At 41.2% G+C, this 13,938-nt stretch overlaps 1 protein-coding gene across 1 annotated transcript in view; it reads right to left on the bottom strand.

Moving 5' to 3' along the window:
• Positions 1–13,938, bottom strand: part of Spag17 (sperm associated antigen 17) — a 237,961-nt gene that overhangs the window by 189,555 nt on the left and 34,468 nt on the right. The window contains exons 2-3 of the mRNA XM_021195509.1: positions 9,137–9,277; positions 8,462–8,548 (exon numbers count right to left, since the gene is read on the bottom strand). Of these exons, the coding sequence (XP_021051168.1) occupies positions 8,462–8,548; positions 9,137–9,277 (228 nt within the window). The remainder of the gene's footprint in view (positions 1–8,461; positions 8,549–9,136; positions 9,278–13,938) is intronic.

The following is a 13,938-nucleotide window of genomic DNA, read 5'->3' as shown; positions in this document are numbered from 1 at the left end:
ACCCAGGCAGTCTGATTGACTAGTGTGTCTACTCAGTGTGTCTATTGTCTTACCAAGTCAAAAATGGAGGGCGTAGCTCTCTCCAATGGTTCAGCATTTTAGACAGAGCCCTGGCCTTTCAATTTACAACCGAGTTGGATGTGAACTGCAGTTACCATAACTATGTGAATCTTAATTACAGAAATGAAAGATCCCTGTTGCTCCAAACATTTTGGGCAAAAGGAACTCATCAAACTAGTCCCAATATGCATCTAAACCTATCATGTGTCTTTACTGTGTTTATACTTTTCTTGTGTTTTCCATGAATCAAAGGAAGAATGAAAAACAAAACAGAGAGGTAACAAGAAATTTAAAATTTAATTCTAATTGACTAGCATTACCTATATTCATGACACTGTTAATTCACAAGTGCTTCCAGATTTTTAACTGTTTTCTGCCACATGTGATATAGGTAAAAGGAGGAGTGTCCTTGAAGTCAACAAATTACTCAACCTATGTGGTCATTAATTGACCTATGTTAATTGACCTATAAGTATCTTGTGGTAGTTAGATGATAGGATTAGGGTCTAAGCCAATTCGTACAAAGCTTGGGGCAGATGAAATGCTAGATATTACCATTATTGACAAGTGCGATTTTTCAGTATTAACTACAGACATAAAACAGTTTTTCCAATGCCTTCTGCAGCATCTATCTGATGGACTCTAGGGCTGTGGACTGAAGTGGAAATTTCTGGTTTATTTGGAAACTTACTTATGTCATATAATGTTTTGCTGGGTCAGACAGGTGAAAGGATATTTTACTCAAGCAGACATGTGAAAGAATGTTGACACAGACATGCAAAAGAATGTTTTGCTGAAGCAGATACATAAAAGAAGATGTTTTGCTAAAGCAGAAGCATGAAAGGACATATGATGTTCACAAAGAATATAAATCTGACCCCATAGACAGTGGATGAGGTTCTGACATTGGTTCACCCTGCTCTGCCTCATTGGTCTTTGCCTTGCATCCTCTTGGCTCATCTTTGCTTGTTGTGACTTCGTAGAGGGTAACTCATCAAAAAACTTCTCATGATATAGTGGTGGCTTCTTGCTGTTTCTGTGAACTCCAGCCAATTGATGGAGCCTCGTGGTTTCTTCTGGGTGGAATAGTCACTGCTGATTTGTGAATGGTGATTGCCTCATGAACTAGACTGATAAATAGCCCCAATGAACTATTTCTAAACAGGTCTACAACCTCTGTTTCCTATTACTCTTTCCTTTCCACTACTCTTGGTGGGTGATGGGCTAGAAGAGAGGTTGAAGCATTTAAGAGCCCTTTTTAAAGTAGGTTTTGAAAAATCAAAGCCACCAATGGTGTGTAGACTGTGAGAGAGGCCATATATGTCCAGCAGAACCTTGCTTTTTCTTGTAGCTGATCCTCCATTGACACTCATATCTTAGAAATATTTACTGGATTCCTGACTTGACTACTCTCCAAACAACATGGCCAGTCAGCCTGCAGTTGACCTTCAAGTTTCTCGGAGCTAACCATGTCCATCTCATTCCTCTGGACTGACGACTGTTTGCCATGTAGTTGTGGTCAGTTGCCTGCGAGCTAGGGTGGAGGAGAGCTTGCCAACAATGGGGGCATTTGTGGATACCTTTGTTTGAGTGCTTTTCCTTGAAAATAGAACTGCATGTCTCAAATCTGAAAGGGAAACATATTTGCCTCTCAGAAGCACATTCCTAATGCAATGGAGCCCTGACCTTCCACAGTTCCTCGCCCAGCTTGATCCTGCCCAGCAGGTCTTTCTTTCCTGAGCTGCTCTGGCATCCTTCAACATACATACGGGGCCTCAAGTTCATTGGACTGCTCTTTGTATCAACTTGACAAAGTTCACTTGGTTGCAGTTCTTCATAACCTTCTACTCAGTAAAGATTTCCTTGCATACTCTCTCTCTCTCAACATTCTTTTATTCTTTGGTCAAATGTCAGATCCAAAGCCCAAATTTCGATGCAATAACTCCTAGGGTGTTTTTTATAGTCCCAAGGTGGTACTTCTTTGTTACAGCTCAATATTCCTACATTTTATTCCAAGTCTCATTATTTTACATTTATAAATATCAAGCTGTATTAATTGGTTCCAGCTTTCAAAATGTTTCTACCCAGCAGTTATTTTCTCCTATTTTCATAGTGGCTTTAGAGGCCCGGGCCTGGAGACTGTATGTGGGCCATATTCTATAGGTGTCCCAGGAAGGCTGGGAGGATGCACAGATTCTGGGCTCCACTGTATCCTTTGAAGGTTGTACTGGCTGTAATAGCTTCAAAGCGTTTCAACAAGTTCCTAGGACATGGCCATCCAGGCTTGCCATAATCAAGCCGTAGCTCACTGAGCAGCCTCCCACTCCATCTCCTGCTGCAGTCTTTAATACTTTCCCTACAAGTAAAGTTAAACTAACCAGTCTGTAATTTCCTGGTGGGTCCCTAAGCTCCATGGAATAACGGCATTAGCTTGGCTACTTTCCAGGTCTTCCAGAATGTTTTTGTTTTGCTTTAAAACTCAGGACTGAAAAGGCCAGGGAACTCTTCCTGCCCCCACCCTGCCCCCTCCCTTGTTGCTTTCATGACATACCACTCCTTCTGGTCTCAGAACAGCTGCCATTTTAATAATATCAAACCTCTTAAAATTTCACATATTATTTGTTCCTATATTTGAAGCATTTGTCTATTTTTTTTTTTATTTTGACAAGGTTCACCTCCAATATAAAAGCTTATAACATTACTGCATGGACTGTTGACCTGAAGCACAGTTTAAGAAATGATTCTCAAGCTAGGAATCCAGAACATAGCAGCCTACTTCACTATAACAATCTATATTTTTGGAAATGACTCTGGGTCCTTGTTGGGGAAAGTCTGAGCAATGGGTCCACACATCCAGGACCTGAGAATCAAAACCCTGGAGCATTTAATCCATCAGGACATCGTAACCAACGCACCAGCAGTGTCTAAAACTGGACAAAATAAGACCTGAAGACAGAACATTTGGATCCCTTACCACCTTCTTCTATTTACTTTTATTTGTGTGCATATGTTGGTTGTGTATGCATGTATGCATGTATGTGTGTGTGTGTGTGTGTGTGTGTGTGTGTGTGTGTGTGTGTCACTGACTACAGAAGCCAGAAGAAGGTGTCAGATCCCCTGGTGCTAGTGTTGTGAGCAGCTTTGCAGGTGGGAGACACATGCTAGCAACTCAGGTCTTTTGGAGAATGATAAGTCGCTCTAACCCCTGACCCATCTCTCTACCATCTTAGACAGCACTTGGTACATTATTGTTGAAACTAATGCCAGCATTTTTTCAAGTTATGACTTAAAAAAAAACATAAAATACTTTTATTTAGAAAAACAACAACAAACCTAATTGAGCCAGGCATGGTGGTGCACGCCTTTATTTCCAGCATTCAGGAGGCAGAGGCAGAGGCAGAGGCAGGTGAATCTCTGAGTTCAAGGTCAGCCTGGTTTATAAAGCAAGTTTCAGGACAGTCAGGGTGACACAGAGAAACCCTTTCTTGATAAACAGAAACAACAACAAAAAGTGTGAAATTGTTAAAAAGTAAATTTTTTAAACTGATGATAGAAATTAATATTTTCTCACAGGCACAACATGCAGAGCATCATGTAGTTGCTAGGATTATCCCTGGTTTTATTGTATAGAAATTGAAAATTGATTTAACAAATAGGGTATAAATCCCCCTTTGTAGATAATTTTGTTTTAGTGATTTTTTTTTATTTTTTACTTTTTATTTTATATTATTATTATTATTTTATTATTATTATTACTTTTTGTTTTTAAGGACCGAGTGAGTATGTCTTTTTTAAGGAAACCACTGATAGCCATTCCAACCTCAGCCCACATGTCCAGCTGGGCAGGAGACACAGCTGCTGGCACAAAGTGAAAACACTCATAGTGTGTAACTTAAGATGTTTAGGATGGGGAGGGGGGTGCGAGGAGAGGAAACTGGGAAGGGGAGGTAACATTTGAAATGTAAATAAACAAAGTAACCAATACAAAATTAAAAAAAAAAAAAAAAAAAGATGTTTAGGATGGGAAACTCTGAGTCGATTGTATTGTAGAAGTAGTCACTGTCTCACCCTGGCTTTGGCTTTGGCATTTTTCAGTCACTACATCAAGTTTGAAATTTGTGCACCAGTATTAAGATGTTCACCTACTGTGCACCAGTATTAAGATGTTCACCTACTGTGCACCAGTATTAAGATGTTCACCTACTGTGCACCAGATTTGCAAGTGTATGAACCTTTAGACTGAAGGCACACAGACCTTTCTCTTTAAGACATTTTAGTTGATCTGGAATGACTGGCAATAGTTTCCTTTTAATTTATAGTCAGGACTTGGTATATTTGCAAAGTAAAAAAGCATATATATTCTCCACTTGGGTCATAAAGCATAGATGCACATAAAAAGACTTGGATGTGTGCACTCAGTAAATGCACGTTCAGTTAGAATCTAAAGAGCATACTTCCTCAGTATTAAAATTCTCATTCTCTCTCTCTCTCTCTCTCTCTCTCTCTCTCTCTCTCTCTCTCTCTCTCTCTCTCTCTCTCTCTCTCTCTCTCTCTCCTCTTTCTGCCTCCCTTTCTTCCCTTTCCCTCCCTCTCTCCTTTCCTCCCTCCTTCTTTCATTCCTTGTGTGGGTGTTTTATGGGTGTTTTGCTTGCATGTGTGTGTGTGTGTTTGCGTGAACACACACACACACACACACACACACACACACACGCATGCACGCACGCACCATAGACATCCCTGGTCCCCTTGGCCGCCAAAATGAGGACATCAGATTCCCTGGAAGTACAGTTACACATGGTTGTGAGCAGCTGTGTGGGTGCTGAGAATTGGACTCAGCTCCTCTAAAAGACTAGTTGGTGCTCTTAACTACTGACCTTAAAAATACTTTCTTGTAGATCTCCATCTCCACAGGTTTAGATTGTCACATCCAGGATTTATCCTTTCCTAGCCAGTGTTTATTGTATTGTGGAGCTACAAGTTTAGTGCCTATTCACTGGGACCGATCCCAGATGCACTGAGACTTTTCTCACACTCACTGAGACTTCTCTCATGCTCACAGAGACCACTCTAGTTCCCGTGGCTCTGTTTTACTGCTCTTTTCCTAAGATTCCCTTTTCTACATTTGAATGTCAGGACCTACCCTCCCATGTTAGTCAGCACTGAGGCAAATGAAAGGGTTCATGATGAAATAGGAAAATCTGAACCAGTGTATTTACCTGTGGCACAATCTAAGTTATTTCAGCTTCTAACTTTAGATCTTCTAGTTACAGGACTTCCTAACATAGGTTCCCCGTGTATGAAATGGGGAGCTTTTATATTTCCTTTTAGATTGGGATGTGAGTTAACTTTTCTTCTTGTTTTGTTTTGTTCTTATACAGATCAAAATGTCCACGCCCCTTTCCCTTTCTCTGCAGGTGCCCTTGTCTCCTCAGAACTTCTCTGACTCCTCTCCTAAGCCCTAGCTCCCTAGCTAATGCTAATCTCTTCTCCCACACCCTAGCTAATGCTAAACTTTTTTTCCTTTAGCTCTCTGGACAGTTCCCTGTCCCTTCCGGACCCCACTGACTATTTTTTGCGCCTATTATCTATTCTTTTAATGAGTGTCTGATGAATACCTACTACACGCCAGCCTAATTTCATATGTTTACTGTTTGTCTATAATCCCAATGCTTCTTAAGCTCCAAGTCTTCACAATATCCACATTTCTGCCCCCTCATGCACTGTCCAGATAATGGTTGTGCAATGCCAGTATTTGGCAAAACTTATCCGTGTATAAACCCACTTTCATGTGCATCCATATCCTTAAATAGCACCGGTGTGGGATGCTGCTACGCTCAGGACAGAGGATCATCTCCATCGTCAGTAGTGGGTGGTAAGAACAATAACACTCCTGAGATCATACGTGATGCAGACTATTCTCTTCACATTCCTGTATGAATGCCTGGAGTGGTTCTTGGGGATCAGTCGTCATTTTCAAAGCAACAGGGTGAATGAACAGAGGAATTGCAGCGATACCTCTGGAGGAGAAAACTAAGCAGGCTTTCAAAGGACTATGGCTTATAAATAAAGATGGTCATGTATACAATATCATGGCTAGATGACATTCTAACATTTCAGGAGAAACTACACAATTTTAAATGAGTCTCTGTGTATATAACACCAAGCCATTCAAATGAAACCTTGAGCGAATCACCCAGGAATGTGGGCTTTGCTAGGACAGACATTGCAGGTCTCCACTGGAAGTATGTAATATGGTTCTGACCTGTTCTACTGCTCATGGGTAAATGTCACTGTAATGGAGTCTTGCTTTAACTGGTGGCTACTAACCAAACACAAGCTAACAAACTAGGGAGTCAAATAGGTTAACTCTGTTTAAAGCAAGAAAGAGGAGACTGTGGCTTAAAGTCAAGGAGAATATCCTACAAGTAGAAATGAATATGCAATTGCATTTATTGTCTTCATGATAATTTTAAGCTCTTCATCCAAAATGGAGAGCTTGAAGAAATCAAGGTTCACGACCTCCCCCAAGGCCAAGTTACTTTATTATACTCTTGCTTTTCCCAGTGGCCAAGTTTCCTTGGAATAGGAATGCAAGATTTCCTAATTACGTTCTAAGGAGTTTGTCTGTAGAGGTTTTCTATTTGCTATAGACCTTGCATGCAGAAAAGGACTCATGAGCAGGCTGTCTGCTTGGCTCAGATGTCCAGTGGCTCCAGAAGGCTCTTGCTTCTGAGCCTCTTCTATGGCCACTTATGTTTCCTGCACACACACACACCCCCAGGCACGGATCAGGTCTTTTCAGGTGTGAGATGAGAAATGCAAATGTATCTCTCTCCAGATGTGACCTGTCCTAGGCCAGTGCTGACCAGGAGCCTGTGCTTGCTTTATGCTTTTTGTCATTCTTCTTCCAAGTGATTGATGGTAATGAATTTCTGGTGCCTCTAAGGCCGATCTGTGGTGCTCCACCCTGCCTTTTTTTTTTTTTTTTTTTTTTTCCTTCTGGAACCATTCAGAAAACCAAGTGTGGGAGGCTTCTTGCCCAAATGCTCCAGTGGAAGAATGTGGGGGAGCCAGATGTGAGAGGGACCTCCCCTGAGTGAAGAATATGCAACCAAGAGCCCTAGCACATGTTGAAGAGGGATGGCTTTCTAAGCAAGCCCTGGATTTGTAGCATTGTGCTATCCCACATCCAAGTCAAAATGCCTGTCCAGATTAAACGTCAAAACTGCCCTGTTATCATCTCTGTGTTTTACTGGGTATCTTTGAAGAAGAAAGAATCCTTTGGGGGCCTAATTGATCCCAGGCCTGATACTTGGACATGGATTTCCTTGACCACTTCAGAAGAAAAAAAAAAGCCTCACTATTTTAAATCCAGGTATCACATAATGTTTCAACTGGTGAGCACACATTCAGAACATTGTAAGGAATGATGGGAGGTGTGTAATTTGACTGTGCTAGCAGAGTTAGTTTGCCAAAACATTGAGCGCAGTGTGGCAAGAATTAATGCCAAGACATTTGCAGTACTCTCAACTACCAACATCGACAGTGAAACTTGCTAAGACGGTACTCAGGCTTCCTACAGAGGCCACTATGGAATCATTCAAGACCCAGGACGTGAGAAAAGTTTATTAGTCACTAACAAAATGAAGTGCAAACAAGTTTGTCTTGAAAAGCCCTTACATCTCCACAGTTTAGGTCTGCATGGCCATAAAATGGTGACTAATAAAATATAAGTGATATTGTAATTAATCACTGGATTTTTAGATCTCTTGAAAGCCCTAAGTTAGATATTGATGAGGTAGGGTGAGAAGAAATTCTTTTGCACTGAGCCTGATTTGTAAGCCTTTTGCATGGGCATCCTGGCACATGGGTACACTGGCATCCTGGCACATGGGTACACTGGCACCCTGGCACACGGTCACACGGGCTGGGCTTTTGTATCAAGCAGCTGCTGGCAATAGAGTGTGCCACCAATCTGAGGAAAATCACAAGTTTTACATTGATGTAAAATGTGCACAAAATTTGCTAGCTGCTGGAAAATCACTCCAACTGAAGGCTCTTTCTTCTGTTTCTCTCAAGGAGCTAACACTAATAATGGCTCCCTTTAATGCCATCACATATTCAGTACTTATCCCAGGAAAGTACAATCTAGTGTTTTGGTAAGTACTCATGATTCATGCTTTTCAGTTGGGAGAATATAGTGTAAATAATCTAGGTAGGTCTATTCTTAAAGGTATATTTGTGGAGTGTGTATGTGTCTGTGTATATGAGGAACAAACAATCAATGGATAGTGGAAATTTACTTTTAAAATTTGAATTAAAAATTTTTAAAGTATCATATGGACTTCAGTTTCTATGGCTGAACATTACAAAAGTCTCTTTGACAGACTCAGTCACTCACCTCGTAATGTAATGGTAAACTGGCAGTTGTGGGCTTTTTCCCCTTTTTAGCTGAAGCAGTTTCAGCAAGTGACTGTATTTCATCCATCTGCAAAAAAGTTGAATTAACTTGTAATGAATGAAAGATTAAAGAGACACACAGATCTGTGAAATTTTTTAATACATTAGTGACTTAGTGAATTAAATTAAGCCACTAGGGAACTTAGCAAGACAGTAGATGTAGTATTTATAACCTCTCGTCAGGGTGCTGGTACCTGCACGTGTTTGTGCCACCTGACAGCTCTTCTCCAATACCTGCATTGCCCTCTGACTTGAGCCAGCTTGGATTCTCTATAGACATCGTTTTTCAATTAGTCATGGGCCTTATTTAGCCTACTCTTTCATTATTATCTAACTCCGTACTAAATAATTCCTCAGAGATCTTTGCATGGTGCCTGGAATGTTTACAGAAATCTTTGTCAGTGGTATGAAGTTCAAATGGACTGCATTGATGAGAAGGTTAGTCCTTCCAAATGCAACATTTTACAGTGGGTTTGCGAACTTAAAGTAATCTATCACAAATAACAAAGTAGCCCAGGACTACTTTGTTCACTGTTGTCTATACTAACATTTCAATCCACAAATTTAAGGAAGAATGACTTTGGATGTCCCGAGGCAGAAAGGAACAGACAGGTACCTGCTGCAGAATGTCTTCCCATGACACAATACTGAAGAGTTTCCGCTGAGGGAGTCGGACAGCCAGGTCAAGGGCATGAATGAGAAGATTATCCTCAACTCGGTTCCCAACCACGAAGGCGATGGAGGCCTTCCAATCATTCTGTTACAAGAGCAGACAGAGGTAGCGGCTAAGTGGTCTTCACTGGGTAGTTTTGTGTCAAAGGCACTGAACTGAAAACCAGGATACATTTCCTATCTTACTTAAGGACAGAGCTGACCTTGGAATACATGAGAGATTTATCAAAGCTGCCACAAGGCGGCAGAATTGTGCCAAATTTCATGCAACTTGACTGCAACCAGTTTTTTTTTTTTTTTTTTTTTTTTTTCTGCACTTGTGTAAAATTTATTTATTTTTTTATTAGATATTTTTTTCATTTACAATTGAAATGCTATCCCAAAAGTCCCTTATACCCTTCCCCACCCTGATCTCCAACCCAACCAGTTTTCTTAAGAAACCGGGAAAACCGGTTCTGAAGGTTTACATCCCAGTAAAATACTGCCCCTCCCCCCAAGTTTGCATTTGCAATCAATATATGATTCATGTGCCACAAATGTATATTAAAAATAAGTCTCAAAACAGTAACTAGCCATTGTTTCATTTCCCGATCATTTCTTTAGACAGCGACTCTAAATAGTGTTACTTTTATAAGAAACTCAAAGAGACTGAGTGAGTTGCTGTGAGAACAAGCAAACACCTTCTCCTGCTACAGTAACAAGAGTGTGACTGCCAATTCCCAGAAGGATTCTTCCCACATCTGGGAAGAAGGCTAAAATATTATTCTTGAACATGGAATTTTCTTCTCAAACAATTTAAAGAAACAAGTTATCTCATCCGGTGGTTGATTCTTTTATTTCTGTTTCTTATAATTTCTATTGGAAAAGGTAAATCCCTGGAAGATGGAGGAGGACTATGTGCATTTACCCCTATCCCTCTCTACCTCCTGGTGTTTGCAAGGAGGCAGGTTTCTGTGTCTGAACAGAGACAGTGGCAAGGGGGAGGTAGCACCCCTAACAAAGACACTATGGAAAGAAAGATGAAAATAAGGGAAGGCACCCAGGCCATGTGACCCTACTAGGCCTCAGTGTCTTCCTGTACAAAATAAAATTGTTGGGCATAGCAATATCTAAGCTAGTCTCTAGCTCACTGGTTCTCAATCTGTGGGGCACAACCCCTTGTGGGGTCAAGTGACCCTTTCCCAGGGGTTACCCAAGGCCATCAGAAAACACAGATGTTTACATTCCAAGTCATAAGAGTAGCAAAATTACAGTTATGAAGTAGCAACGAAAGTAATTTTATGGTTGTGGTCACCACAGCCTGAGGAACTGTATTAAAGGGTCACAGCATTTAGGAGGAGGAATTAGGAATTAGGAAGGTTGAAAACCCGCTGGCTGTAGCTACCTCTAGAGGCCTGACATGAATGGAGTAAATCCTACTCTGGGCAGCTGCCAAAAGACTGGAAGTCTTCATGCAGTTTTGTTGTTGTTGTTTTGTGAAATGTGCAATTTTGTGTGGCTTTTTTGTACTTTGCTCTGCTCATAATCAGGCGGGTGTCAGAGCAGAATCCAGGTGAAAGGAGGGGCACAGGGTCTATTCTTCCTTGCCATCAAATAGAAGCTGTCTGCAGTGCTGCTGTCTGCAGTGCTGCTGTCTGCAGTGCTGCTGTCTGCAGTGCTGCTGTCTGCAGCGTTGCTCTCTGCATGGAAACTTACTATATAGCAAGATCCACCCAGTGTCCTGTGTTATTGGGAGGACATAACCACACATGGAAATAGAAAACTGTCTGCTTTCCTTATGTGCTAAGTTTGCATGCATGGAGGTAGGCATGCCTTTGTTTTAAACTCTGGTATTAAGTGTAAAATAATCTTTTTGGATGAAAAATTATATATATATGGAGAGAGAGTAATATTTCTGGTTCTAAAATGTAAGTATGATATTTTAACAGATTGTTTAGAGAAGAATTTTATTGCCACCAGCTGATCTTCCTTGCATTGGGGACTGCCCTTTCCCCTCCTATCATAGCTGCATCTATAGAGAGAGCTGAAGGAGGGAAGTCTCTCCTGTTCTCACAGAAAAGTATTCCTTGCTCCTGGGTAGGTGGTGTGTTAAAGTTTCAGCAGTAAAAACTGCTCCCACTGCCCCCTTCTTCCTGCAAGTTCCTTTGCCAATACTTGAAATCTAATGGTGAGGAAGGTTTGTCTCTCAGCTCCTTTAAAGACAATTCCAGAAGAGCGTGCTGTAGCCCATCACCTACCTACCCATTAGAATCCAGTGTCAAAGGCAGATGTTGACCATTCCAGACAAGAAGAAAGAGGGAATGCGGAGGAAGGAACAAGCAGTTACAATGCATCTGCCATGTGCCGGGCACATGTTACCCCGCAGAACCCCTAAGTGACTCCGTGAAATAGGCACACTGGTATTCTTTAGATGGAAAGGCAGGTCCAGGAGGTCACCACCTTGATTAAGACAATTTTGGCAGAAAACCATATCAGGATTATACTGAAAGCTGACAAATCTGATTGTTTCAGGACAGTTCTGAGAGCAAGTCGCTAGAGTCAGAGTGATATTACCAATATGTTACTAATTGATGAAGATTTACAGTACTTGTAAAAGTATATGAGGCCTTCAGAAATGACTTATATTCAACCCTTAAAACACTGTAAATCACATTTTTAAAAATGGTATCTTACAGAGGATGAGAGGTGAAGGGAATCCTCCACATTTCCTTCTTCAGAAGCTCAGTGCTCTGGGCTTTAAAAACAAACAAGTTCTTTCTTTTTTTTTTTTTTCTTCAATCCATGGTCCTCCTAATTGTTGAATTTTGAGGTGTCCCTGATGTCACACTGAGAGAGTTCATCTAAGCTAGAGCAGAGACACTCTCCCCATTTGAGAGGGTCTAAGAAGTCAACCCATGGCCCCGTTTCCACCCACACACTGGGCCTTAAAAAGCTGCCTCCCCATTGGTTCTGTCCTGTTAAGCAGGATCCATGAAGGATGTTCTTAGAGCTGCAGTTTCAGTCTAATCAGAGGGCGGGGAGGAAGCCTGTAGGGAAGGCTGCACAAACTCCTTCGTGCAGCAGAGGGCAGCAGGATGCTAGGAAATGCATGCGCACTGCTGCATGAAGGAAGCGTGGAGGACACCCAAATAAAGGAGGCTCTAAACTATACTTCTGGGTCTTTCTGTTAGCATTCCGGGAAAACTGCAGGTTCCAAATCTCTACCAACAACAACTGCTTTAAAAATAGGACATTGTTTTAGAAAAAAAAAAAAAGGGAGACAAACATGATTCAGGAAAATACTGTTTAAAAAAAAAAAACCCTCCACTTAAATCCCACTTCCACTTCAGCATACAGTTAAACAGGGTCCTTAGATTTAAGCTCACAAGGAAGTCAGAGAAATGTGACATAGTAAGAACGAATACTGACCTTGACAGAAGGAGATGGCAGTGCCATGTCACAGCCGAGAGGACAGGCTTGTGAGTACGGTACTGGTACCATTCCTACCTGTAGGTGAGTTCGACAGTTTGGGAAGCTTGAGTATACTTAACAAGAGCTGAGAAATGAAAGCTGTCCATTTCAGGAAACACAATGGCTGTATATATTCAGTGGGGAGGGAGGGGACTTTTTTTCTTTCTGGCTCACCCCAACATCTGATAATGATGGTGGTTGCTCTCTGCTACCTGGAGACATATGTGACACAGATAATGCTGTGTGATTGATAAAGTTGGTCCAAGGTGGAACGAAACCATGTATGGACACAATCCATTACCTTCTATTTGCTTAACCAGTCTTACCTAATTTGAAGCCCAGCAGGAGGGCGTCTCAACCCAAACACTTACATGTAGTCTCTAAGGCAAGAAAGCATTCAGTACATGCAGGGAGGCTTGGCTAGCTTGCAGAGTCTCTGGTCTCACAGACATGGGGTAGATTTAGAACTATTTTTCTTTCGTATATTAAAAATTCTCCAAATTTCACTAGGCATAGCATATTCTAATGTGATTATAACAACTCTTTCACTAGCAAGTGGGACACAGCCTCTAGTCAATGGGTCTGTGATTTCTTCCCTCCAGTAGCAAGAACAGTCAGCTGATACAAGAAGGACAAGGGAAGGCTGCTTTAGTGGTGGCCTTCTATAGTATTTTCTGGAAGGAGATGTCCGTGGACCTCTACCCAAAACTGACCTGAGAACCTTCCTTAGAAAAAGACATATAAGAGTCCTAAGTAAAACCCACGCAGCATTGAAGAAGCTGGGGTTTGCTGAGAGCCATTTAATGCAAAGGGTCAATGCTCAACTGGAAGGACAGGACTTCTTGTCCTGTGGATTTACCACCTACCACCAAAAGGACAAGGTTCGTGAACGTCTTTCTCGTTTTTTTTTTTTTTTTTTTTTTTCAAAAGACAACTTGGCTCTCCATCAGCGGAGGAGTGTTAGTGTGGGCTTTTGGCCAGGAGAAGAAATATTTTCATTACCTCAAACTGGCTGCTACAGTTGTATCTGTTAAGAAGGAATTTTTTAACTGTAAACTAAGTTGAAAGTTGAGGTTCAATATTAGACACGTCATACAATAAGTACAATATTAATGACCATGGCATGACTTTACCTGACTCTCCTTATTAAGCAGGTATTTATCAAAGACCCTCTTCTAATTACATAACCTTCATAATTTCTCATAAAACTTAGTTTGATATATTAGTGTGTACTGCAATGAGGGATCCTTATTTAGGAATCAGATCATTTGGCTATCATATTTTCACAATAGAAAA

Source organism: Mus pahari, chromosome 4 (assembly GCF_900095145.1).
Source record: "Mus pahari chromosome 4, PAHARI_EIJ_v1.1, whole genome shotgun sequence".
Lineage (NCBI taxonomy): Eukaryota > Metazoa > Chordata > Mammalia > Rodentia > Muridae > Mus > Mus pahari.
This window is presented reverse-complemented; position numbering and strand designations above follow the sequence as displayed.